Genomic DNA, 27411 nt, shown 5'->3' on the forward strand with positions numbered 1-27411 from the left:
GTGAACCCTGAAGTTTTCCAGAGAAGGCAGCCTCTTTGGGCCAGGGTGTTGTAAACTCCGACTTGCTGGCAACTGCACCCATTTTCCACCGTCCTCTCTGACCTAGGTTGTGATGGGAACCACTCCGGAGAAAGAGAGCACAAGTGTCTGCAGAGCGCGGGACTGGGGTCCCGGGAGGAGGAGGAGCGGGTGGGAGGATGCGCAGCGGGAGGTGGCGCCGGGCTCGGGCTCTCATTGGCCCAGCGGGCGCCCCTCCTCGCGGGGCCGGCTCCGCGACGGCTGGAAAAGCGGCAGTGCCCAGTGGTGAGAGGCGCAAGCGACCTCCGCGACCGAGCAGACATGGCCGAGTACACGCGGCCGCGGAACTGGCTGGCGCTGATCCGCCTTCGAAACCCGCCGGTCAACGCCATCAGGTAACGGGCTGGGTTGCCTCCAGCCCGGGCACGGAGGGCCCTTCGCCGCCTGCCTGCTCCGAGGCTTTGGCTTTCCCCTGCTGGATTAAAAGCAGAGAGACACCGACACAGACAACCGCGGCGAATGCCAGGGCCTTGTGCATAGGTTAGCTTGGTTAACGTTCGCAGCGAACTCCTACCGGTGTTTCACTGGTGAGGAAACTGAGGCTCAGAGGCAGGCAGATGGCCTCTAAGTGGGCGAGCTGGACTCCAACACGGGCCATACGTGCCAGTTTCCTGCTCTTCTACTTGCTGGCGGCTTTGACTTCTCATGAGTACATTCTGTTCTAAAGGCACAATGCCCACTAGACCTTGACCTCTTACTTCCCAATCTCGAATACAGGCTGCCCTAATAAAGTGTAACTCATAAGAGTTAGAAATCTGATGATAAAGTTTCCTATTAATGCCAAGGCAGTGAGTAAAGGTGAATTGTGGCCTGGACAGAAATGCAAAGTTCTTTCTCCTGATTTGTTCTAAACTTAAAGGCTTTAGTGCTGTAGTGGAGGATCCATTTGGAGTAAGCCTAGTAAGTAGCCTATGGAGTAGACTGTGCAGTTTATCTTCTTTGATTTCATCATGGAGCACCTTCGCCCCTTTTATTATTTTTTTTTCTTTAAAAAACATTTTTTTTAAGGTTTATTTATTTTTGAGACAGAGAGAGACAGAGTATGAATGGGGGAGGGTCAGAGAGAGAAGGAGACACAGAATCTGAAACAGGCTCCAGGCTCTGAGCCATCAGCACAGATGCCTGACGCGGGGCTTGAACTCATGAACCGCGAGATCAGGACCTGAGCTGAAGTCGGACGCTTAACCGACTGGGCCACCCAGGCGCCCCACCTTCGCCTATTTTAAATTCTCTCACCTACGTGTGCAATGCGCTTACGGCATTGCTTTCAAAACTGAGATTAATGCTAGTTGATTTTGTTTTTGTTTTAATTAATGAGGTTATTAGATAGGTTTGGTCTTCCATATCTTTGGAAAAAGGATAGTGATCCATCAGCCCAGGATAGAGCCGTCCATCCTCGGAGAGTAGGATTAGCCAAAATTAAAATTTACAATGAATATATAAAACAGGGTGAAAGACCTTTGGTCAACATTCTTAGCACATACCGCTGGAACAAAAGAGAGACTGGATTGAGGAGACCTGCTAATTTTACCTGAATTTTTATCTTAGTGTCATCAGATTTGATTTTACCATATTAATATTATAATTTTTATTTTTCAGATGAGTTATTGCATTTAGTCATGCAAAAAAAAGTGCAGCAATGAAAATCATACAAGGATGATATGTCCACTTTCTTGCCATTCTCAGAAAAAAAAAGCAAAATAACTTATTTTGGTTTTGATGAAGAAAAACATAATATAATTACATATCCATTTTGGACTTGTCTGTATTTTAGTTAGAATTACTAAATATTAGGACTCTGCCTCAGCCTCTGCTCATAAGAGAAAACCATGCCCATCAAAAACTTGGGGGAGGGGCGCCTGGGTGGCGCAGTCGGTTAAGCGTCCGACTTCAGCCAGGTTAGGAAATCGTGGTCAGGGAGTTCGAGCCCCGCGTCAGGCTCTGGGCTGATGGCTCAGAGCCTGGAGCCTGTTTCCGATTCTGTGTCTCCCTCTCTCTCTGCCCCTCCCCCGTTCATGCTCTGTCTCTCTCTGTCCCAAAAATAAATAAACGTTGAAAAAAAAATTAAAAAAAAAAAAAAAAGAACTTGGGGGAAACGTTTCACAGTCTAACGCCCATAACAAAAAATATTTTCTCATAGCTATTTTAAACGTTTCTAGGGGCGCCTAGGTGGCTCAGTTGGTTGAGCAGCCGACTTCCGCTCAGGTCACGATCTCGCAGTCTGTGAGTTTGAGCTCCGCATCGGGCTCTGTGCTGACAGCTCGGAGCCTGGAGCCTGTTTCGGATTCTGTGTCTCCCTCTCTCTGACCCTCCCCCGTTCATGCTCTGTCTCTGTCTCAAAAATAAATAAACGTTAAAAAAAAAAAAAAATTAAAAAAAAAAAAAAAGTTTCTAGTCCTTAGCCTGCCCCTTCCCCTCTTGTAAGAGAAACGTTTGTATCTACCTCATAAAGTTGTGGTGAAGTTTACATCTGCTGGAAGTCATAAACTGGCATGGAACATGTGTTAGCTGCCATCATTGCAAGGCCCTCCAGCAGGCCCTGCTGCCTGGGGTTCATTTCAGCTTCCTCAAGTTTTCTCTACGTGGGGATACTTTCCTGCCCTTTCTTCTGTCTTCTTCTGAAGTTATATACGTGGATATTTTCTTCTCTCTCTTTTTGTCAGCTTCATCATTTTCCACAATTTTATCTTCTTTTCCACTTAATCTCCCCTCTGCCTCCATCCTTGCTGTCACTGCATCTAGTTTATTTTGCACCTCATTTATAGCATTTCTCAATTCACTGTGACTATTTCTTAGTTCCTTGATCTCTGCAGCAATAGATTCTCTGCTCTCTTCTATGCTCTTTTCAATCCCAGTTATTAATCTTACGACCGTTATTCTAAATTCTTTCTCAGTTACATTGTTTATAACTGTTTTGAGCAGTTCTCTGGCTGTCATTTCTTCCTGGAATTTCTTTTGAGGAGAATTCTTCCGTTTCGTCATATTGGCTAGTTTTCTGTCCCTTATGTGTTTTTTTTCAAAATGTTTTTTTTTTTTTTAATTTATTTTTGGGACAGAGAGAGACAGAGCATGAACGGGGGAGGGGCAGAGAGAGAGGGAGACACAGAATCGGAAACAGGCTCCAGGCTCTGAGCCATTAGCCCAGAGCCTGACGCGGGGCTCGAACTCCCGGACCGCGAGATTGTGACCTGGCTGAAGTCGAACGCTTAACCGACTGTGCCACCCAGGCACCCCTGTCCCTTATGTGTTTTAATAGTTTGTTATGTCCAGGGCCTGGCCGTTCAGAAGGTGTTTTTGGAGTGTGTTTTGTGCTCTCCGTTGAGACTCTGGTTGCTTTGTCTCCCTACTCGTAGTGGTGGTTTGGAACTTCTACCGTGTGTGCTATGATTTGTTCCTTGAAGTATCCCTGGATAAAAATTTTAAAAGGGGGGGTTGTGGTGAAAAAGGCCTTATCCTATACAAGGAGAGAAATGACAGGGCAGGGAAAAGTAAAAGAAAAAAAAAATTGCCCAGGAAGACAATCAGAGAAACTATATGGCCAGTCCAGAGAGAGAGAGGAAAATAAAAAAGGAGATACAGAAGGGGTGTTAAAAGAATAGATTAAAAAAAAAATGTCTGTTTAAACAAACCAACAGCCAGAATAACCCGACTAGAGAAGGGAAGAAATAAGAGGAAGAAAAGAAAAAAATATGTATCTACATATACACAGAAAATAAGAATTGACCATGAATCAAATCAGAGAATGTAAACCCCCTGGACCAATAGCTGACAGTGCCTTGGAACCAGTGTCTGTGCTGGTCTGGAGGGGCTGTCTGGTTGGTCAGTGTCAATCTTGCTCTGTTAGACGGCCAAGTTACTAGGCATGGAGGGGCGTGGTTTGGTGTAGGCAGGTCCCGCCTCCACTGCGGCCCTGATCCCTGAAACCCCACCTTGTGGGTGATGGAGAGAAAAATGGCAACACCCCAGTCTCTCCTTCCTGGACTGGGTGTCCCAAACCACTCTGTTTAGGCCCTCCTCACAGTGCCACGTGGGTGTGAGTGGGCCACTATGTCCCGTTCCACTGTCTCCCGCGCCTCCCTGGTGCTTGGCTGGGATTCAAACCCTTATGTCATAAAGGAACTGGGTGCCCCGGTTCTGGGGTAGTGTCACCACCCACCCAGCCGACAAAGGGCCTCTAGCTGGTGGGCGCCTGCAGGGTCTTTTGTCCTTGGAATGGCTATTTGCCTTCTTCCCACAGCATTCAAGGGAGAGGATTGCTCTCTCCCACTGCTCCTGGGAGCTAGCTACCTAGCCTGGGGCTGACTCTCCTCCTCTCTAGGTGCAGGAACAGGGCAGAGAAAGCCCCACAGTTAGAAATTGGTTCTTTCTCCATTTTTTTCCATTCCCTCATCTGTGGTTTTTCTGTTGTCCAAATACAATCCTACACTTCCGCAGCCTCTCTTTCTCTTCCTTTTCTCCACAGAAGGGGATCCCTCCCCTCCGCGCCTACACCACCCATTTTATCTCTGCCAGTTCGTAATCATGCACCTGTGGCTCACCATGTTGTCCCTGTGGGCCCCTGGAGATGTTTCTGTCAGTCCGTAGCCCGGATTCCTGGAATTCCATGTCTTCTGGCCTCAACACTGCTGTGTTTGAGGGGTGAGAGAACTTCGGGTCCCCCTACTTCTCCACCACGTTGACTCCTCTCTCCCCAACTGCTCTTTAAAATTCTCCCACTTCTTAAATGAGAGTGCATCCAGAGGATTTACACTCAACTCTTTTTGCCTTTGGCTGACTCATTCAATCTTGACTATAGCTCTCTTTTATAGATGACTCCCTCATCAACTGAAACTTAGCAAAATCTACTGCGTGCCCTTTTTTTCCCCAGATCTTGCCTCTGCCTCCTAAATTAGTTAGTTTTAGCTTTGGCTGTCAGTGACAGAAAACTCAAAAGAGTAGTGGATTAAGCAAAATAAAGTTGATTTCTTTCATAGCAGTGTCTTAGAATGATGTGATTGTTCCACAATCATCAGGGTTCCCAATTCTGTTTATCTTTTGCTCTGCCATCCTCATTTCAGGTCTTCCACCTCTTGGTCCATGATGGCTGCTTATGATCTAGCCATCACATCCCCATTCCTGCCAGAAAAGGAAAAGAGAAAAGCATACCCAATCCTTTAAGAACTCTTCCCAAAGTTGGATATACCAAATCTGCTTCCATCCTATTGACCACAACTTAATGCCTTAGGCTGACTTTACTGCATAACAAGCTGGAAAATGCAACCTTTATTTTGGGCAGTCATGTATCCAGCTAAAAACTAGATGCTTAATATTTTGAAGGAAGTGGGGAAGGTTGGATATTTGGGGTAATTTGAAGCCCCTGACACATCTCTTGGGTTGTTTCTTTTAGACTATTTCAGTTTTCTTATATTTTGCCAATATGACAAATTGAAAGTAATTTCTTCTCACTGTGAATGTCCACATCACTTTATTTGTATTTTCATTACAGCCATCTTAGTGTGACATTTTGTCATTTCCTAGGATGTTATAAGCTCCTTTCAGTATACATAGAAGATGTACAATGATACTTTTAAATTGATTAGTGCTGCTTCTAAGTGGCCAAAGTTACAGCAAACTGTAGGAAAATACTATTTTTTAAAAATTTTAGGGGCGCCTGGGTGGCTCAGTCGGTTGAGCATCTGACTTTGGCTCAGGTCATGATCTCGCGGTCCGTTAGTTTGAGCCCCGCGTCGGGCTCTGTGCTGACAGTTCAGAGCCTGGAGCCTGTTTCAGATTCTGTGTCTCTTCCTCTCTCTGCCCCTCCCCCATTCATGCTCTGTCTCTCTCTGTCCCAAAAATTAATAAACTTAAAAAAAATTTTTTTTATTCATTTGGAGCACCTGGGTGCCTCAGTCAATTAAGCATCTGAATTCAGCACAGGTCACGATCTCATGGTTCATGAGTTTGAGCCCTCCATTGGGCTCTGCACTGACAGTACAGAGTCTGCTTGGGGTTCTCTCTGTCCCTCCCCGACTCGCTTGCTCTCTCTCAAATAAATAAATAAACTTATAAACAAGAAAAAGCTTATTCATTTATTTAGTCCAGTGCTTAATTCACAGTTGACATGTTTATTATTAGTTGATCAAATTAGTGAAAACTGAACAGTGAGTAACTAGGGTTTTTATATATTGCGTGTGTGTTTCAATTTTCATTGTTAGGAAAGAAGTCTGAGATGGTATAAATTTAATTCTAATGCCTCGTGTAATTTTTTTTCTTTTAGTACATCTGTACTCCATGGAATAAAAGAGGGACTGCAGAAAGCTATAACAGACCATACAGTAAAAGCCATTGTGATTTGTGGAGCAGATGGCAAATTCTCTGCAGGTAACCAGTCTCTAACTCTTTCTCATTATCTTTGGAATCCAACCACAGCCTGAGACCGATGCTGCCTTAGCCGTCCCTGTGGATAATACCGTAGGGTGGGTAATGGATATGGGAGACTTGAATCGGAATGGGAAACATTGCAGAGAGACAAGAGTCACAGAAAGACCCAGAGAAGACTTTGACCTTTCTCTCTTTTGTATTGGATGGGCCTTTGGAGGACACCCAGGCTTGATGGGTGTTATACCTGCTAATATACACTTGTTGGTACATACCTGCTCTGCATATATCTCCACCCTATGGGAGCTTGGACGAATCCCTGTAATCTCCTGAACTCCTCAATTTCTCTGTTTAGAAAGTGGATAGTAGTATCTATCTTAATAGGTTTTTGTGAGGTTACATGAGATATATCTGAAAGTCCCTAGTGCAGTGCCTGCATCAGAAGATGTTCAATAAATGTTATTTTTTATTTCTTTCTGACAGAGACTTGAAATTGAATTCATTTTTCTTCTTTAAAAATTTTTTTTTTAGGGGCGCCTGGGTGGCGCAGTCGGTTAAGCATCCGACTTCAGCCAGGTCACGATCTCCCGGTCCGTGAGTTCGAGCCCCGCATCAGGCTCTGGGCTGACGGCTCAGAGCCTGGAGCCTGCTTCCGATTCTGTGGCTCCCTCTCTTTCTGCCCCTCCCCCGTTCATGCTCTGTCTCTCTCTGTCCCAAAAATAAATAAACGTTGAAAAAAAAATTTTTTTAACGTATATTTGTTCTTGGGACAGAGAGAGACAGAGCACGAGCAGGGGAGGAACAGAGAGAGAGGGAGACACAGAATCGGAAGCAGGCTCCAGGCTCTGAGCTGTCAGCACAGAGCCTGATGTGGGGCTTGAAACCACAAACCACGAGATCATGACCTGAGCCAAAGTCAGACATTTAACTGGCTGAGCCACCCAGGCACCCCTGAGTTCATTTTTCTTCTAATAGTCACCCATCTCAGTGACCATGACTATCTTTATTGGGTTATTCTATGAAGATGCAAAAATATTGAAAACATATGGCAAAAGAATCTGAAATGGTGATTCAGTGGTATTTGTAGTAGCTTTTCTTCTTTTCCCAAATGAATATATTATGCCTTTTGTCCTATATGAAGGCCTCTGTAATGTTACTGTAGCCAATGGAATTTAATGTATGTTAATTGCAGCCTGAGAAGAAATAGATATTGGAATCATGACAGTAAAGAAATGTAAAAATGATAATCATTATAAAATTACCATTTATCTTGCCTGCTATGTGCCAGTACTATATGGGTTATTTATTTATTAATAATGAAAACAGTAGTATTTTTACACATACTTTAATCCTCAGTAAATCCTACAATCTCCATTTATAGATGAGAAGGATGAACCTGAGAGAGATTAAAATAATGTGCCAAACATTAATCAGTTATGAAATGGCTTACTTGTTGTTTTGAAACTTCAGGTCAGAAGCCCAAGAGAGTGACTTTGCACCATGGAGAGAGGGATCCCAATTATAGAAAACTCAATATTTCTTTGTAAGAAAGAAGGTAGAAAAGGGAGAATGTAGTTAGAACTCAGGGATAGAAAAAAAAATTCTCCTAGAAAAGCATTAGAGGTGGTTAGACTTAATGGGTTTATATAGAACAATTGGAAAATATACATTCTTCTCAAATTTGCAACATTTACAGATTTGACCAGATACTGGACCACAAGAACTTGTCTTAATACATTTTACTTAGAATATGTTCTCTGACAGCAATGCAATTAAACTAGAAATCAATAACAAAAATATAACTAAAAATACTCATATGTTTAGAAATTAAATTCATTTCTTAATAATCCCTGAGTCAAAGTGAAATCATAATAGAATTTAGAAAATATTTAGAACTGAATGATAGTGAAAATGCAACATATATAACTGAAGGATACAGCTAACGCAAAACTTAGCAGGAGATTTATAACCTTAAAGGTATTTATCAGAAAAGAAAACAGACTGAAACATAACGAGTTAAGCATCTATATCAAGGAACTAACCAATGAACTACTAGACCCAATGAAGTAGAAGAAAGGGAATAATGAAGAGGAGAAATTACTGTGATAGAAACAAATGTGATTCAAGACTGTCAAAAGTTAGTTCTTTGAAAGACTAATGAAATCTACAAACCTCTGGAGAGATTGATCAAGAGAAAAAGGGAAGGCACAATGAATATAGGGAATGGCAAATGGGATATCACTGCAGATACTGTAGCCATTAAAAAAGATAATGAGGGGCGCCTGGGTGGCGCAGTCGGTTAAGCGTCCGACTTCAGCCAGGTCACGATCTCGCGGTCTGGGAGTTCGAGCCCCGCGTCGGGCTCTGGGCTGATGGCTCAGAGCCTGGAGCCTGTTTCCGATTCTGTGTCTCCCTCTCTCTCTGCCCCTCCCCCATTCATGCTCTGTCTCTCTCTGTCCCAAAAATAAATTAAAAAAAAAAAAATTAAAAAAAAAAAAGATAATGAAAATATTATGGCTTCCCAATATGACTCAAGTGGAAATAAAAAACCATTAAAGAAATCGAATCAGTAATCAAAAATCTCACAGAGTAAATTCCAGCCCCAAATGACTTTATTGGCAAGCCCTAACTGGAAAGTCAAGGAAAATATTATTTGAATTTCACATAAATGTTTTAGGGAATAAAAGAAGAGGGAACACTTCCCATATTAGTTTCCTTGGGCTGCCATAACCGATGACTTGTGGAGGGTAGAAGTTCAAACTCAAGGTATCTGTATGGTCATTCTTACTCCAGAGGCTCTAGGGAAGACTCTTTGCTTGCCTCCTCTAGCTTCTGTGGTTGCAGGCAACCCTTGGTGTTCCTTGGCTTATTGCCTTATCACTCCTGTCTCTTTCCATGGCCTTCTCGCCTGCGTCCAGATTTCCCTGATCTTATATAGACCCACCCAAATCCAGTATGACCTTATCTTTACTCAGTTATATCTGCAAAGACCCTATTTCCAAATAAGGTAAGTTTCACAGGTTCTGCGTGGGCACCATTCAATCCAGTACTCTTTCCAACTCATTTCATGACGCTAGCATAATCTTGATACCAACACCTATCAAGGCCAGTATGAAAAAGCAAAACTTACAAATGAAATTTGCAAAGAAAGGAAAGCAAAATGAAAGGCAAGTTTCATTCATAAACATAAGTATAAAAATCTTAAATAATATATCATAAAATTGAATCTAACAATATATAAAAAGTGGAAGGCATCACTTTTTTTTCCCGGAAATTCCAGATTGGTTGAACATTATAAGATTAATGTAGTTCATTCTATTAAAAGATTAAAAGAGAAAAATCATATGAGTTTTTTAAGAACTGCAGAAAAAACATTTGATATCATTTGACATGCATTAAAAATAAAAATTTTTAGGGGCGCCTGGGTGGCGCAGTCGGTTAAGCGTCCGACTTCAGCCAGGTCACGATCTCACGGTCCGTGAGTTCGAGCCCCGCATCAGGCTCTGGGCTGACGGCTCAGAGCCTGGAGCCTGCTTCCGATTCTGTGTCTCCCTCTCTCTCTGCACCCCCCCCGCGTTCATGCTCTGTCTCTCTCTGTCCCAAAAATAAATAAACGTTGAAAAAAAAATTTTGAAAAAAAAAAATTTTTTTAGTAAACTAGGTATAGAAAGAAAATGTCTTAATCCATTTTTGAAAACCTATAGAAAATATCAGATAAAATGGTAAGTTGAAAGCCTTCCTGGGGCACCTGGCTGGCTCAATCAGTAGAGCATGAGACTCTTGATCTTGGGGTTTTGTGCTCAAGCCCCACATTGGGTATAAAGATTACTTAAAAATGAAAAAATCAAAACTAAACAAAACAAAGCTTTCCTTCTGCGATAGGAGCAAGATGAGGCTAGCTACTCTCCCCATTTCTGTTTGACATTGTGTTTTAGGCCCTGGCCAGTCCAGTAAGGCTAGAGAGACAAATGAAAGGTATTGGGATTGGAAAGGAAGAAACAAAACTTCATCATCCAGAAGATATGATAGAGTTTGCAGAAAAATCAAAATAATCTATTAGAAAGGTATTATAATTAATAACTTATAATTTTGCTAGATATAAAATCAATATCCAAAACTTTATTGCATTTCTATATGCCAGAAATAAACAGTTAAAAAGTGAAATCACTGTACTCTTGTTTGTGCCTTGGTTTCTGTAAAATTGGGATACTAGTACTAACCTTATGCTACAAGTAGAAAAATGTAGTAATAACGTTTAAGAATGTGGGCTCTGTAGTTAAACTGAGTTCAAATCCTTATTCTACCAGTAATTAACTGGTCATATGTTTGAACTAGTCACTTAACATCTCAAAGCCTTAGCTTCCTGACCTGTGAAATGGAGATGGTTATACTACTTAACCTACGTATTAAGAAAATCAAATAAGAGAGTATATGGAACTACTTAGCACGGTGCCTGATGTAAAGTATTTATCCAATACGCACTAATTGCTATTATGACATGAAAAATCATTTAAATCTAAACTTACAGGATTGATAGGCCTGAGATATCTTGTATTTCTTGAGCCAAAAAGGAATAGAAATAATAACTAATAACACTAGATGAGAGTGTGAGTATGATGGATTGGTGAGCAAAAAAATCATAATCTTGGATTGATGCTGGGTAAGGTACAGGTAGAAATGAAAAGTTAAATAGGTTGATATGAAAGAATTACTTTAACTTTTTAACTCTTGCCAAGCTTAATGTTTTCAAAGAGTAGATAATTCTATGGGGAAGAGTTCAGTATAATGTTATGTGAAAAAAGGAAAATATGAAAAATGATGTTATAGAATGCTTTCAATAATGTTAAATATATATGATAGCAAACTTTCATTTAATTCTCTCCTAAGTCACTGAAGATAGGTGTTATGATAAAAAAGTTGCATAACTTACTGAAGGTCACAAAGCCATTTACATATATGCATTGGGAAACAATTAAGAATTCATGAAAATATTACGTTGTTATCTCTGTGTGGTGATTTGGGGTGATCCTTATGTTCTTTATTATTTTGTGTATTTTTCAAATTTTCTATAATGCATGTATTATTTTTATAATTAGGAAAAGAAATAAATGTTGCTTTTATTGATCATAAAAACAATCTATTACAAAAACATAAAACATATAACTCACAAATATGTATGTATTTTATGCTGAGGTTTTATGTTGTAATGATTTATGCTCTTAACAAAGATATAATAAGGTTGGTGAGCAATACTATACAAAAAAAAAGAAGGGGAAGGAGGGCTGGTTCAACTTCTGAATCTCTATTCCCCCTTCTCTGAGGCTTTTAATTTTTTACAGGTAGAGTTACTACCTATCATATGGAAGACAGATTTTAGATTACAGGATTCCTGATCAAGGTTTGAGGATTTTCTCTTGTAATGTTCTACATTTTCCAGGTTATTTTTCCTTCACTGTGTGTCCAGCCAAAGAATTAAATGTTTTGTGGTCCCAAAAAGGTCTGAAATTCCTTGAGAGTTATCTGATACCTTATTGTCTATAACAAAGTCCAAGTCTCTCCACCTCTCTTTTTCCTTCTCTGTGTCTTTAGGTGCTGATATCCACGGCTTCACTGCTCCTAGAAAGCCCGCCATCGTATTGGGACACGTAGTAGATGAAATACAGAGAAATGAGAAGCCCGTGGTGGCAGCTATTCAAGGCATGGCTTTAGGAGGGGGACTAGAGCTGGCCCTGGGCTGTCACTATAGGATTGCCCATGCAGAGGTAACCGCTAAAGCTCCATATGGGGCTCAGTGTGGGGGGCTTTTCCTTAAGGCGATGTCTAAATGTTGTATAAGCCTCAGTGGTGATCATTTTGAAAGGCTAGCTTCCTGGTTGACAACTCTTATGTATTTTTAGCACTGGTTTTTCAGTTGCTATGCATCAGCACAGTGGTAGTAGTTGTTGACATGTTGAAAAATGTCCATTCCATGAGTAAATAGCTGTTACCCTGAGCCCCATGACTGTCCATTTGCTTCCCTAGCCCTAGCCCTTGGGTCTCCCCATAAAACACAAACCAAAGGGGAACTACTGGGTCGGTACAGGGCCCCCACGACTCTGCTCCAGTAGTATGACCCACGTCATGTTCCGCTGAGCCATGCTTATGCAGCATGAGGTATAAAATATTTTGACTCTCATCCCTGAGTATGCATACTTATTTAAATTTTTATTTCCTCAAAGGTTTTGGTTTTGTGGTCCCTTGTAATTATTAGTACCTTAGAAGACAATTTCCTATTTGAAAATAGCACAAAATTGTAAATCCATTTGTTTCTGGAAATAGATTTAATTTGGGCTATTAAGTATGTAGATGAGGTCTGTGATATCAGTCTCAGAATGGTAACATTTTGTAAGTAACATATTTTTCTAATGATAAAGATAATGTTGATCATTGTGATAGACTAAAAAATACAGGAAAGTATAAAGATGTAAACTAAAATCCCCATAAACTCACAGTTCAGAAATAACCACTATTAATATTCTATTTTATTTTCTTTTGGTCTTCTTCCTATGTAATATATTTTTCTTATAGCTTTTTTAAAATTTCTTTTTCTTTGCCATCTTTAAGAAAAAAAAACACCTACAGGGACGTCTTGTTGGCTCAGTTGGTTAAGTGTCTGACTCTTGGTTTCCATTCAGGTCATGATCTCATGGTTCCATCTGTGGGATCAAGCCCCAAGTAGGGCTCCATGCTGTTAGTGTTGGATCCTCTCTCTCCCTTCTCTCTGCCCCTCCCACGTGCTCTCTCTCAAAATAAATGAACTAAACACACACACACACACACACACACACACACAAACACACAAAAAAAACCTACCTTTGGAATTATATTGTATTTCATTTGTACTCCATTTTTATACTAATATCATATTTAGCCTATTTGTTTATGCATTCTGCCAATCTGTTTTAGAGAGTTTAATCTATTTACATGTAACACAATTACTAATAAGGAAGTACTTACTTCTGCCATTTTGCTATTTTTTTCCTTTGTCTTCTATCTTTTTTGTTTCTCAATTATTCCATTAATGCTTTCATTTGTATTACATAGATATTTTCTATTACCCTTTTCATTTTCTTGTTCCTTCTCTTACTATGTATTTTTGAGTTATTTTCTTACTGGTGGTAAGAAAGTCCTGGTGATTACAATTAACGTCTTAATTTAAAACAATCTAGTTCAGGGGCACCTGGGTGGCTCAGTTGGTTAAGCGTCCGACTTCGGGTCAGGTCATGATCTCACGGTCCGTGAGTTCGAGCCCCGTGTCGGGCTCTGTGCTGACAGCTCAGAGCCTGGAGCCCATTTCAGATTCTGTGTCTCCCTCTCTCTCTGCCCCTCCCCTGTTCATGCTCTGTCTCTCCCTGTCTCAAAAATAAATAAACGTTTAAAAAAAAAAGTTAAAAAAAATAAATAAATAAAACAATCTAGTTCAGATTAATGCCAACTTAATTTCAATAGTATACAAAGAAGTTTGCTTCTATATGGTTCCGTTACCCACTACTTTAATGCTGTTATTATCACAAATTGTATCATTACACGTTTGTATGCCCATTAACATAGATTTTTTTTTAAATATGAAATTTATTGTCAAAATTGATTTCCATACAGCACCTAGTGCTCATCCCAACAGGTGCCCTCCTCAATGCCCATCACCCAACTTCCCCTCCCTCCCCCCCCCATCAACCCTCAGTTTATTCTCAGTTTTTAAAAGTCTCTTATGGTTTGCCTCCTTCCCTCTCTGTAACTCCCCCCCCCCCCCATGGTCTTCTGTTAAGTTTCTCAGGATCCACATAAGAGTGAAAACATATAGATTTTTTATTATTGCTTAATGTAGGGGTCTTTTAAATCAGATAGGAAAGAAGAATTATACAGAAAAGTTTATATTAATTTGTCCTTTATATTTACCTAAATAGTGATCCTTTATCATTGTTTTTTATTCCTTCACATGGATTTGAGTTCCTGTCTAGTGTCCTTTCATTTCACTGTGAAGGATTTCTTGTGGGGCAGATGTGCTGGCAACAAATCCAATTTTTGTTTTTACCTCAGGATGCTTTAATTTGCCTTCATTTTGATTTTTCTAAAGTTTGTTTGTTTACTTTGAGAGAGAGAGAGAGAGAGAGAGAGAGAGAGAGAGAGAGAATGGGGGAGGGGCAGAGAGAAGGAGAGAGAGAATCCCAAGCAGGATTGGGAGTGTGGAGCCTGACATGGGCCTCGAACCCATGAACCATGAGATCATGACCTGAGCCAAAATCTAGAGTTGGATGTTTAACCAACTAACCCACCCAGGTGCCCCTTGTTTTCATTTTCAAAAGCTAGTTTTGCTGGATGTAGAATTTTTGTTTGGCATGTTTTTTCTTTTAGTGCTTTGAATATGTCAACCTACTGCCTTTTGGTCTCCATGGTTTCTGACAAGAAACCTGCTATTAAGCTTATTGTAAATAGTCTTTAAACATATCATTTTAAATGGCTGTATAATTCTGTCTTATAGATATACCATAATTTATTTAACATTTCCTTGTAGCATTAAATTTTTTTAATGTTTATTTATTTATTTTGAGAGAGAGAGCAGGGGAGGGAAGGGAGAGAGGGAAAGAGAAAATCCCAAGCAGGCTCTGCATGAGGGTCAGCACAGAGCCAGACATGGGGCTCAAGCCCATGAACCCTGAGATCATAAAATGAGCTGAAATCAAGAATTGGACACTCAGTCAACTGAACCACCCAGGCACCCCAGCATTTTAATTTTTATAAGAGTTTATGAATAAAGACATATATCCTAAGTGCTCCTTTTTCTGTGTCCCTCTTACCATGCCTTCTGCACACTGAGTGTAGATATAAGTTATAAGCAATGATAAGTCAGGGGATGGGGATGAACAGTGATGGAAAAATTCTTGACTGACTGATAGGAATGCCTTGTGTGAGAAATGCTTAAATATTCCAGGTATTCTGGAGCTCTTGGAATCACAATGTGGGTAAATGACAGTCTGCATTAAAGCACCCTCCTCCTCCCATCCTGTACCTGTAACAAAGCTAACAGAACTTTAGCCACTTTTAAATAGCCAAGAGAGGCATGTGGTAAAGGGCTTGAACTCATTCTCTTGCCTGGACTGAAGTTGCTGTCTAATTTTTTTTCTGTAAGAGCTTTATTGAGATATAACTCAAAAACCATATAATACATTCATTTAAAGTGTACAATTGAGGGTGCCTGGCTGGCTAAGTCAGTTAAGTGTCTGACTTTGGCTCTGGTCATGATCTCATTGTTCCTGGGTTCAAGCCCTGCATCAGGCTCAGCACTGACAGCTCGGAGCCTGCTTTGGATTCTCTGTCTCCCTCACTCTCTCTGCCCCTCCCCTGCTCATGCTCCCTCTCTCTCAAAAATAAATAAATAAATAACAAAAAAAAACATTTAAGGGGCGCCTGGGTGACTCAGTCAGTTGAGCATCCAACTTCAGCTCAGGTCACGATCTCGCAGTTGGTGGGTTCGAGCCCCACGGTAGGCTCTGTGCTGACAGCTCAGAGCCTGGAGCCTGTTTCTGATTCTGTGTCTCCATCTCTCTTTGTCCCTCCCCTGCCTTTGCTGTCTCTCTCTCAAAAATAAACATTTTTAAAAATTAAAAAAAACATTTAAAAATAAAATGTACAATTGAGGGGTGCCTGGGTGGCTCAGTTGGTTATCTGACTCTTGATTGGTCTTGATCTCGGGGTTGTGAGTTCAAGCCCTGCACTGGGCTTCACGCTGGATGTGGAGCCTACTTAAAAAAATAAAAATAAAGTGTACAACTGAATGGTATATTAGCATATTCACAGGGCTGTGTAACCCTTACCACGGTGGATTTTAGAACATTTATTATTCCAAAAAGAAAATTCATACCCTTTAGGAGTAACCCACCATCTCCCCTCTCCCCCAGTCCTAGGCAACCACTAATCTACTCTCTGTCTCTATGGGTTTGCCTATTCTAGACATTTCATATACACAGAATCATACAACATGTTGTCTTTTATGACTGGCTTCTATCACTTAGCATAATGTTGTCATCGTTCACCCATGTTGTAGCTTGTCAGTACTTCATTCCTTTCTATGGCCAAATAATATTTCCTTGTATGGATATACCACATTTTCTTTATCCATTCATCAGTTGGTGAACATGTGAATTGTTTCTATTTTCTTGGCTTTTATGAACAATGATGCTAGGAAAATTTGTGTAACATTGTGTGTGTTGTGTGTGTGTGTGTGTGTGTGTGTGTGTGTGTTTATTATAGTCATCCTATTGGATGTGAAATAGTATCTTGTTGTGGTTTTGATTTGCATTTTCCTGATGGGCTAATGATATTGAACATCTCTTCATGTGCTTATTGGCTATTTTGTATCTCTTCTTTAGAGAAATGTCTATTCAGATACTTTGCCAATTTTTAAAATGTTTTTTATTTACTTCTGAGAGAGAGAGAGAGAGAGAGAGAGAGAGAGAGAGAGATTGAGTGGGGGAAGAGCAGAGAGTGAGGGATACCTGGAATCCGAAGCAGGCTCCAGGCTCTGAGCTGTCAGCACAGAGCCCAATACAGGGTTCAAACCCATGAGCTGTGAAATCATGACCTGAGCTGAAGTCGGATGCTTAACCGACTGAGCCAGCCAGGTGCCCCTCCTTTGCCCATTTTTAATTGGATTGTCTTTTTATTACTGAGTTGTGAAAAGTTCTTTATATATTCTACATACATGCTTAGCAAATATTCTCTCCTATTCTGTGAGTTTTCCTTTTAATTTCTCGGCTTCCTGGCTCTTTTAGGGCTCCATAAAGCTGTTTCTGGGCAATATAACGTTTGTTGGCTGAAACAGATCACAATGGAGTCAGAGAAAAAAATATGTAAGAAGTTAGAGATGTATTTCAACATGAAGACTTAGGGACAGCACAGCTCTGTTTATGTTGTTAACCTAAGTAGAGGGTGTGCACTAATTTGCCCTGTAAAAACTTTTTTTTTTTTTTAATTTATTTAAAGTGTCAGGGTGCCTGGGTGGCTCAGTCAGTTAAGCGTCTGACTTCTGCTCAGGCCATGATTTCAATGGTTGAGGCTCTATGCTGATGGCTCAGAGCCTGGAGCCTGCCCCTCCCCCACGAGTGCTTTGTCTTTCTCTCTCTCTTTTTCTCAAAAATGAATAAACATTAAACATTTTTTAATTTATTTAAAGTGTCTTATTTATTTTGAGAGTAGGGGGAGGGGCAGAGAGAGGGAGAGAGAGAATCCCAAGCAGGCTCCACACTGTCAGGGCAGAGCCTGATGCAGGGCTTGATCTCAGGAACCTTGAGATCAGGACCTGAGCCAAAATCAAGAGTCGGACGCTTAACCAACTGAGCCACCCAGGCACTCTCGCTTTTTGTTATGTATTTATTTTAAGAGAGAGAGTGTGTGTGCATTGCTCTGCAGAAACTCCTGAAACAGTGTTTTTGAAAGTGTGGGAAATCCAGAGGAATCCTCCCCTTTACTCTACATGCTGTCTCATTCTAATGACCTTTATGCCTTCAAACTTTAATAGGCTCAAATTGGCTTCCCAGAAGTCAGACTAGGACTCCTTCCTGGTGCAAGAGGAACCCAGCTTCTCCCCAGACTCATTGGAGTTCCTGCTGCACTCGATTTAATTACCTCAGGTCAGTACAAACCCTGACAACAGCTGTCTAGAGCAATTCGAGGAACTGGTTTAAGATTTAGAGAAATTCCGGATTGACCATTACCCACTCAAGTAATCTTAAGAGGATACTTTAATTTCTTTGACTATCAATTTTCTCATCTGTAAAATGGAAGGAGTACTTTCCCTGAGAGCTTCTCAGACATTACCATGAAGATCACACGTAAGTGCCTCCCCCCAAAAATTTCTTTAATGTTTATTCATTTTTGAGAGACAGAGACAGAGCATGAGGGGGGGAGGGGCAGAGAGCGAGGGAGACACAGCATCTGAAGCAGGCTCCAGGCTCTGAGCTGTCAGCACAGAGCCCGTCGTGGGCTCAAACCCACAAACCACAAGATCATGACCTGAGCTGGACTTGGTCGCTTAACCAGCCGAGCCACCCGACACCCCATGTGCCTTCTAAATGAAAGTGTTTACAGAGCACTAATTATAAGTAAGATTTTATTATAGCTCACGTGTCCATGCATAAACACTTGTATTCACATAGGGTGTATTATATGCAGACTCAATTTAGAAATTATAATGTACATGAGAATTAAAACCAGAATTGTCATGGAAAGGTTTGAAGTTATAGTGTGGAAATGACTGAATTTTTCATTTTCCAAGTATTAAGATATTAGCTACAAATGAAAGTTCTCTTTCCATAGGGAAAGTGAACAATGCAACAATAGAAAACATTTAGAGATCCTGGATTTACCAAATCCTCTAAGACTTATAAAGAGATTTCCAGTTGAAGTAAGGTTGGAAGAAAGAGTCATGTTTTGATTGACAGTGTTTCTTCTCTCTATATTTCTGTGGGTCGGGAATTTGGGACCAGCTTAGTTGGACTCTAAGCTCAGGGTTTCTCATGAAGTTGTAAACAAGACATTGATTAGAGCTGTAGTTGTCTGAAAACTTGAGTAGGGCTGAAGGATCTACTTCCAAGATAGCTTCCTCACATGGATGGCTAGTTGGTGCTGACTGTTGGCATTTCTTCTCCACATAGACCTCTCCCTAAAGCTGCCTGAGTGTCTTCACAATATGGAAGCTGACTACCTCTGGACTGAGAGATCCAAGAGAGAGCAAGGCAATAGCTGCGATATCTTTTAGGACCTAGCTTTGGAGTTATGCACCATCTTTTCTGATTGATTATGTATTATATATATATATATATGAAATATATATTTCATATTTTATATATGAATATATGAATATGAATATATATATATGAAATTATTTATACAGGTCTTCCCTATTCAACATGGGAGGGGGCTTGAACACCAAGAGGTGAAGCTCACTGGAGCCACTTTGGAGGCTAGTTACTTCAACTTTATACTCACACATATGCCTATCTATTATGTATATATATATATGTATATATATATGTATATAATATGTATATACATACATAGTAAGTTAGATATATATGTAAGTTACATATTACTATGTATAGACATAGTAAGTTAGAAGGAGATAAGTGCTAAGGAGAAAACAAAACAAAGTGGGAATATAAAATGTTAGAGATGGAGGGGTAGGTAATATTTTAATATAAAATGTTAGGGATGGAGGGATTAAAAAGGCTTTCCTACTAAATGACATCTGAGTAAAGACCTGAAAGAGATGAGGAGGCTTATTATGCCAATATCTGGAGAAATGCATTCCACATGGATAAATAGCAAATGCAAAGCCCTGAGGCAGCAGGATACTTGGAAGTTTCAAAGAAAAGCGAGAAGGTGGATACAGCTGGAGTGAAGTGAGGAAGGGAAAGAGAGGTAGGGGATGAAGTCACATCATGTAAGGCTTTGAAGAGTATACAAAGACCTTTGGCTTTTCTTCTCAATGAGGTAGAAAGGCATCGGAGTGTTCTGAGCAGAGTCACATGCTCTCATTTGTTTTTAAAAAAATTTTTTTTTCAACGTTTATTTATTTTTGGGACAGAGAGAGACAGAGCATGAACGGGGGAGGGGCAGAGAGAGAGGGAAACACAGAATCAGAAACAGGCTCCAGGCTCTGAGCCATCGGCCCAGAGCCCGACGCGGGGCTCGAACTCACGGACCGCGAGATCGTGACCTGGCTGAAGTCGGACGCTTAACCGACTGTGCCACCCAGGAGCCCCTCTCATTTGTTTTTTAAAGGATCACCCTGGCTGTTGAAAATACATTAATTAGAGGTAAGGCAGACACAGGAAGGCTGATTAGAAGCCTGCTACAGTCATCCAAGGGACAGAAGATGAGAGCTGGGACCTGAGCGGTAACAATGTAAATGGTGAATCATGGTCAAATTCGGCATATATTATGAGGGTAGAGCCAGCAGGATTTTGTGATTTATCAAAAAAGTGAAATGTGCAAGGAAGAGCAGAGCGAAGGATGATTCTAATGACCTGCGCAGCTGGAAAGATGGTGCCATTTTTGAGATGGAGATTGCTACTGGCAGAGTGGGATGTAGGGAGGAATCACAAGCGCTTAGCTGGGGGCATGTTACGTTTGAGAGGTCTGTTAGACATCCAAGTGGAGACGCCAAGTAGACAGTTGGACAGACTGGCCTGGAGTTTAGGAGAGAGGTTTTCTGATCTCCTCTCAGACTCCATTTTCTCAACAGAAAACAACTACATGGTTGCCTTGAGGAATAATGAAATGACATAACATGCTTCTGGTACAGTACCTGACACATAGAAGACATTTTATAAATGGTAACTGTGGTCGGCAGAATAATGCCTCCCACCCCACCAAAGTTGTCTGTGTCCTAATCCCCAGGACTTGTGAATATGATGCCTCACATTGAAAAGTGACTTTGCAGGTGTGATTAAATTAAGGATCTTAAGCTGGTAGATTACTTTGGATTTTCCAGGTTGGTCCAGTTCCTCACAAGGGTACTTAGAAGAGGAGGGCAGGAGGTTAGAGAGGAGACAAGATGCTACCAGCTGGCTCTGAAGATGGAGGAAGTGGCCACAAGCTAAGCAACGCAGGCAGCCTCTAGAGGCGGGCAAAGACGATGCAACAGATTCTCCCTTAGAGCCTCCAGAGGGAACACAATTTTGCCGACCTATTTTAGACTTCTGATATCCTAAACTAAGATAATAAATGTATGTTGTTTTAAGCTGCTCTGTTTGTGGGAATTTGCATAAGAAACTAATACAGTAGCTATTAATAATGATGCTATTACGACTGTTGCTGTTCAGTTTGGAAGGTTGTTTTTTTTTCCCCTAACCGACTATGCTAAAAAAATTGTTATTGAAAGTTGAAGATCCCCTACTGATGTTAATGTTGTAAAAACACCGGCTTTGTAGGCACTGTCCCCATAGGAAGTTAATAAGTAAACAGATTTAAATGAAATTAATAAGTAAGTAGCTAACCTTTTCTGATTTGAAAACCATTAGAGAGGTAATTCTGGAAAGTGGAGCAATTATAGCAGCCACCGTTGCTTTTCCACAGTTGCCTGAAAATGCTACCCGGAAACAGCTGAATCTTTAGCAGTAACCACAAAAGATTTGCTAGAGCACCTTGCAATTCATTCCCTGATGTTCTCTGTCCGATCAAGTGACAAGAACTACAGTTCCCTGCTCTTGCTTCTGCTTCATTTTTTATGGCTCGTCCTCCTTGTTCACTGAACAGCACACAAAATCGCTGCTCTGTTCTCACAGAGCTTTGCTCTAGCTCATGAATTTCTTTATGGTCATTCCCAGGACAAGGATACATTCAGGCTCTAGACGCTGAGGGGATGCCTCTTACCATCTAGAATAGTGGGGGAGAAGTTGTGAGTGGCATCTTTATCCTACCTGCCTTTCAGGTGGGTTAAGTCCAGGTGAGTTTTCTCTACATTTGAGCAAGAGGTTGAGGGTGAATTTTAGTAGCTGGGGCTCCCAGGCAGTGATAATAGATATCAGCAAGTATCATTCTGTGACTAAAACAAACAAACAAAAACTTAACACTAAACCCAAAACCTATAAAGATATTCTGTGACTTTAAAAGATTGAAACAAGCACTGGGTGTTGTATGGAAACCAATTTGACAATAAATTTCATATATTGAAAAAAAAAAGGGTGAAACATTCATATGAAACAGATTAAAGAAAATGACAATTTTAGAAAATATTCTAAATTAGAAAAGAACACCTATTATTTGTTAAATAAGAACACACTATCTGGAAGCAAAACATTTGCCCAAATACCTTCTTTTAGAAGCAACAAAAAGAAGATATGGTCAAACAGACAACTCAGTCAGCAACATGGAGGATAAACAGAGGCACATTTATGGAATTCTGTGAAGTCAGAAGAATTTAACAAAAAGATACATAAAATGTAAAGGAAGGCGGCAGATATGGAAGGTATATAATCAGAGTCTCTGCTATGAATAATAAGAGCTCTCAAAGCATGAAGCAAAGATGTGAGAAGCAGTAACCAAAAGAAAAAATAGAAGAAACTCTTCAGATATGAAATGGAATCAGAGATCATGTTTTAGCAGGCTCACCATTTTCCTGGAAAAACTGATGCGGAGATATCAATTCCCTGATGTACTTTGGTAAAGATTTTGAACTTCCAGGAAATGGATCCTGCAAGCTTCCAAAGGATAAAACAAAGCAAAAGATTACTTTCAAAATAACTAAATAATAACTAAATAACTAAATAACTAAATAACTAAATCACTCAGCCACAAATAAATGCTAAATGTATGGAACATTCATATACGATCCTTGGTACCCACGCTCCAACGCAGCAATAACATATATCAGATTAGATAATACACGGCCCTAGTACATGAATGTGTCATACATTTGTCATATATTATCATCATTTTAAAGACTGTGGATTCTATTCTAGGATTCTATACAGTCTTTAAAATGATAATCTAAATCAGAAGTTCTTATAGTGTGGTCCAGGGACTCCTGGGTATGCCTAAGATCCTTCGGGGTGGTTCATAAAGTCAGAGCTACTTTCATAACAATAGGACATTATTTGCCTTTCCACTCATTCTCTCACACATGTATACTAGAATTTTCCATAGGTTGTTGTATGCCACATGATGTCAGAACAGATAGAATGAAGAAGCAGATAATGAGAATCCATCTGTCTTCTATTAAGCCAGATTTGAAAGAAATTTGTAAAAATGTAAACTAATGACACTCTCTAAGCTTTTAAAATTTTGAAAATAGTTATTTTAATTAAAAATTTATTCATGTTAACATCAATGTTAACATTTATCGTTGTTATTTTAAAGTAATACAATAAACATTTTAAAGTTCTCAGTTTTAACTAAAAAAAATTTTTTTTAGTGTTTATTTTTGAGAGAGTGAAAGAGCATGAATAGGGGAGGGGCAGAGAGGGAGATACAGAATCCGAATCCAGGCTCCAGGCTCCAAGCTGTCAGCACAGAGCCCGTCGCGGGGCTCGAACTCACAAATCGTGAGATCATGACCTGAGCCGAAGTTGGACGCTTAACCAACAGAGCCGCCCAGGCACCCCAGTTTTCCTTTCTAATACAGTAAATACCGATAGAAATAATCTACATAGGGGCACCTGGGTGACTTTATGTTTAAATAAACATTTTTAAAATTAAAAAAAAAAGAAATAATCCACATAAAAGCTTTTTAGAGTCCTCCATTATTTATTTATTTATTTATTTATTTATTTATTTATTTATTTATAGGTGTTTTTTTTTTTTAATGTTTATTTATTCTTGAGAGAGAGAGAGAGAGACACAGAGCATGAGCGGGGGAGGGGCAGAGAGAGGGGAGACACAGAATCCGAAGCAGGCTCCAGGCTCTGAGCTATCAGCACGGAGCCTGACGTGGTACTCAAACTCACAAGCCATGAGATCATGACCTGAGCCGAAGTCGGACACTCAACCAACTGAGCCACTCAGGTGCCCCTGGAGTCCTCCATTATTTTTAAGAGTGCAAAGGGATCCTAAGATTAAAAAGTTTGAGAATTGCTAATTGAGATCTCTTTTCTTAGACACAGAAACCACAATACAAAACTGTGTATATGTGGTCCAAATTAGAAAATAATATGAGTCTATGTGTGTAAAAAAGGCTTATTTTTTCTTTCAAATCATGGGGGGGGTGTTCTAAATCTTATGAAAGGGTAGTTAGAAAACCTAAATATACTAAACTTCTTGTCTTTAATAAATTAAAGTAGAAATTGTTTTAATTTACAATGTTATGATAAGTACACTTTTAAGAATGTACAGTATGTTAAGTATCTAAATGTAAAATTCCTAAGATGATGCTTATCATCCAACAGACTACAGAAATTCAAAGCACAGAAGACAGTTCATTCTGCAAAAGATGAAATAGAAAGGAAGCAAAGCAGAAGAAAATATGGGGAAATTATAATAGTGTGAAATGAGTCTGTAAAGCCTAAGGTTTACAAAAATTGAAGCATGTGGGGGAATATTGAGGAATTTTGTGTCTCTGTTTTTATCATTAAGTCTGGAAGGCAAGTGTATCTTGGGGGAAATCAGGAAGAAATCTGGCTGCTTTGACAAAAAGAAATGAAGTGAACTAGGATTGCCTTTTCCAAAGCACTGCTGCTTATAGAAATATCACTATTTTTAACTTGATGAAGAGAAGAAGTAAAAACTAAGAATATGATGGATTTTGATTTGCATAGAAAAGGTCACAGTGAGTTAGAAGAAAACTAACAGAATCATACACCTATCTTTTTACGTTGTCTGTACAATTTTAGGGGGACTTTAAAATGACATCTGGAAAGGATTCTATGTAGGCAAAAATGTTCTAAAGGTTGGAAAAGAAGCCGTGAAAAACATTGGAAAAAATTGAGATTACCCACTTTGAAGAAGAGAAGTCTGAACTTTGGTTACCCTGGGTCTCCTTATAGTAGCTCTAGTCAGGGGTCTTATTAAAGTCCGTTGGACAGTGGTTGTTGTCTACACTGAAGTAGAAAGAGAAAAAGCAAGTTTAAATCTGAGCCTGAAGATTTGGGTTGTATATACAGAGCTGCATCTTTAGGCCCTTGAGACAATAAAAGTACCTAGAATCTCACTGACATTCTAAGAACAGCAGTGATACACCTGCACTTTTGTGAAATCCAGGCCAGAAGAGACCATCACAGCTGAAGGAATTTTCAGTACATCTTTTGGGTAGTTCACATTTCCTACTCAGTTTCCCCAAAGACCCTTTTAGTACTCAGGTTTCCATTTTCCATTTTGTCTGCAGGCTGCAGGCTGGGCACTCACCCCTCACCCAAGTGATCTTCTACACAGGAGATGTGACCCCCGCAGCCACTCATCCACTCTTCACCGCCTGTCTCACCCCAGGAGGAAATCTGGGAGCCTGTTTTCAAAGGCACTTCCAGAAAACTAACCAAATAATGTTGTTGCAGAGTGACTCCTGCCAAAAATCATTGAACTGTCTCTCTAATCAAGAAAACCCATTTCTAACTCTCTGAAGCGCTACTAAGAACCAGGAAAGGAGGGTTTGTCTCAAAGATGGCATCCACTAACACTGTAAGAGCAGCAAGGACTGTGGAATTATCGCCACCAAGACTGATCTGATGATCACTTTCACAAGGCAAGATGTTACTGGCAAGAAAGCAAGCAAGCCAGGTGTTATTGTTGCCTTTCTTCTTGACCCTGTGATAAGGGATGCTTATATCCCTTAACCCTCTACTTCAGAATATTCAGATTAATTTACATATTTACACCTGGTGAAGAACTCAGGAGTGATGCTCATCAAACTTTTTTTAAAAATTTTTTTTAATGTTGATTTCTTTTTGAGAGACAGAGACAGAGCCTGAGTGGGGGAGGGGCAGAGAGAGAGGGAGACAGAATCTGAAGCAGGCTCCAGGCTCTGAGTTGTCAGCACAAAGCCCAACATGGGGCTCAAACCCACGAACTGGGGGATCATGACCTGAGCTGAAGTTAGACGTTCAACTGACTGAGCCACCTAGGCGCCCCTCATCAAATTTCTTAACACCCTAAAGCTGCCATTCTATACTTGGAGGCTGCCGGTGCCACCACCAGACGCTAGATGTCGCTAGTTGCCGCTTAGTGTCATTACCCCAGGCTAAAAACCCTCTATGGAGCACTCCTTTCGCCAAACTTGGGGTCATGGGCCACACCCTAACTGCGTGGACCTGAAGGAACAATTGTCTGATCACTTCTGCTTCCCTTTTAGCTTCTGCAATAAAAGGCAGGGTCCAAAGCTCACACAATAGCAATTCCACAAACTTAGGGTGGGGTTGAGATGCTGGGTCGGCAAAAAATGACAGAAGTCCACCCATTTGTCCTGTGTAATTTTGATTATAACTTACATAATGTCGACTTAATCATTAATTTCCCCGTTTCCCAGCTATATTTCTGTTTTAGGACTGTGTTTATTTGTTTTTTTGTTTTTTGTTTTTTGCAATCAGTGTTTGTATGTATGTTGGTGTAAGATAGATACTGCTACTGCTCTGCTGTTACTACCTCTATTATTATTAGCAAAAAAACCAATCATCACTTATATAGAGACTTATAGTTAACAAAGTGCTTCTATAGAGATTTACAGAATATAAAGAAAATGTATTCTTCTCAGGTGATACCCAGAATTACCAAGGTAAGCATAATTTTTCCCATTTACCTAGGAGGAAGGTGTGGTCCCTCTACAATTCTTCATCATCACACAAAGAGTAGAAGGTAGAGCTGAAGCTTGAACTAAGTTTTCTGGTTACCTCTGCAGTGACCTGTCTACTACTTTCTACCGTGCTGCTTACTTATTTCATTTAGGAATAGATGTTTGTATCCAGGAAAGATAACCTTCCTTACCAGAGAAAGTAATGCTTTTGCTTTAATCTCACACAGTTCTCTGGGTTTGTTTTATTTTGTTTTGTTCTAGGAAGACACATTTTGGCAGACGAAGCACTCAAGCTGGGCATTCTAGATGAAATGGTGAACTCAGACCCGGTTGAAGAAGCAATCAAATTAGCCCAGAGAATTTCTGGTAAGAATAATGAAAATAGCGCAAGTTTGGGAGCAAGCTAAACTTTCGTTTTAATAAGGAATTCCTTAAATATCTTATGGTACATCCATGCGATAGAATATGATACAACTTTAAAATGAATGACAAACTATGCATTGATTCGGTGTGAATGCTATGATTTAACCTACTCTTAAGTGAAAAGCGTCACCGTGAACAGTGGTTCACCATTTGTGCAAAAAGGAAAGGGGGATGGGACTGAATGTCTATATGGAGAGAATGTATATATGTAACTGTTCTTCTACATATAAGATATTTATGTAAAGATTCACAAGAAATGGTTCATGGTTGCCTCTGGGAATGGGGCTGGTCAGCCAGGG

At 40.2% G+C, this 27411-nt stretch overlaps 1 protein-coding gene across 1 annotated transcript in view; it reads left to right on the forward strand.

Annotated features, from left to right (window-relative positions):
* Nucleotides 1–256: 256 nt before the first annotated feature.
* Nucleotides 257–27411, forward strand: part of EHHADH (enoyl-CoA hydratase and 3-hydroxyacyl CoA dehydrogenase) — a 51225-nt gene continuing 24070 nt past the window's right edge. Inside the window, exons 1-5 of the mRNA XM_043594690.1 lie at nt 257–413; nt 6335–6438; nt 12025–12197; nt 17990–18101; nt 26951–27055. Of these exons, the coding sequence (XP_043450625.1) occupies nt 340–413; nt 6335–6438; nt 12025–12197; nt 17990–18101; nt 26951–27055 (568 nt within the window). The 5' untranslated portion in view covers nt 257–339. The remainder of the gene's footprint in view (nt 414–6334; nt 6439–12024; nt 12198–17989; nt 18102–26950; nt 27056–27411) is intronic.

Source organism: Prionailurus bengalensis, chromosome C2 (genome assembly GCF_016509475.1).
Source record: "Prionailurus bengalensis isolate Pbe53 chromosome C2, Fcat_Pben_1.1_paternal_pri, whole genome shotgun sequence".
NCBI lineage: Eukaryota > Metazoa > Chordata > Mammalia > Carnivora > Felidae > Prionailurus > Prionailurus bengalensis.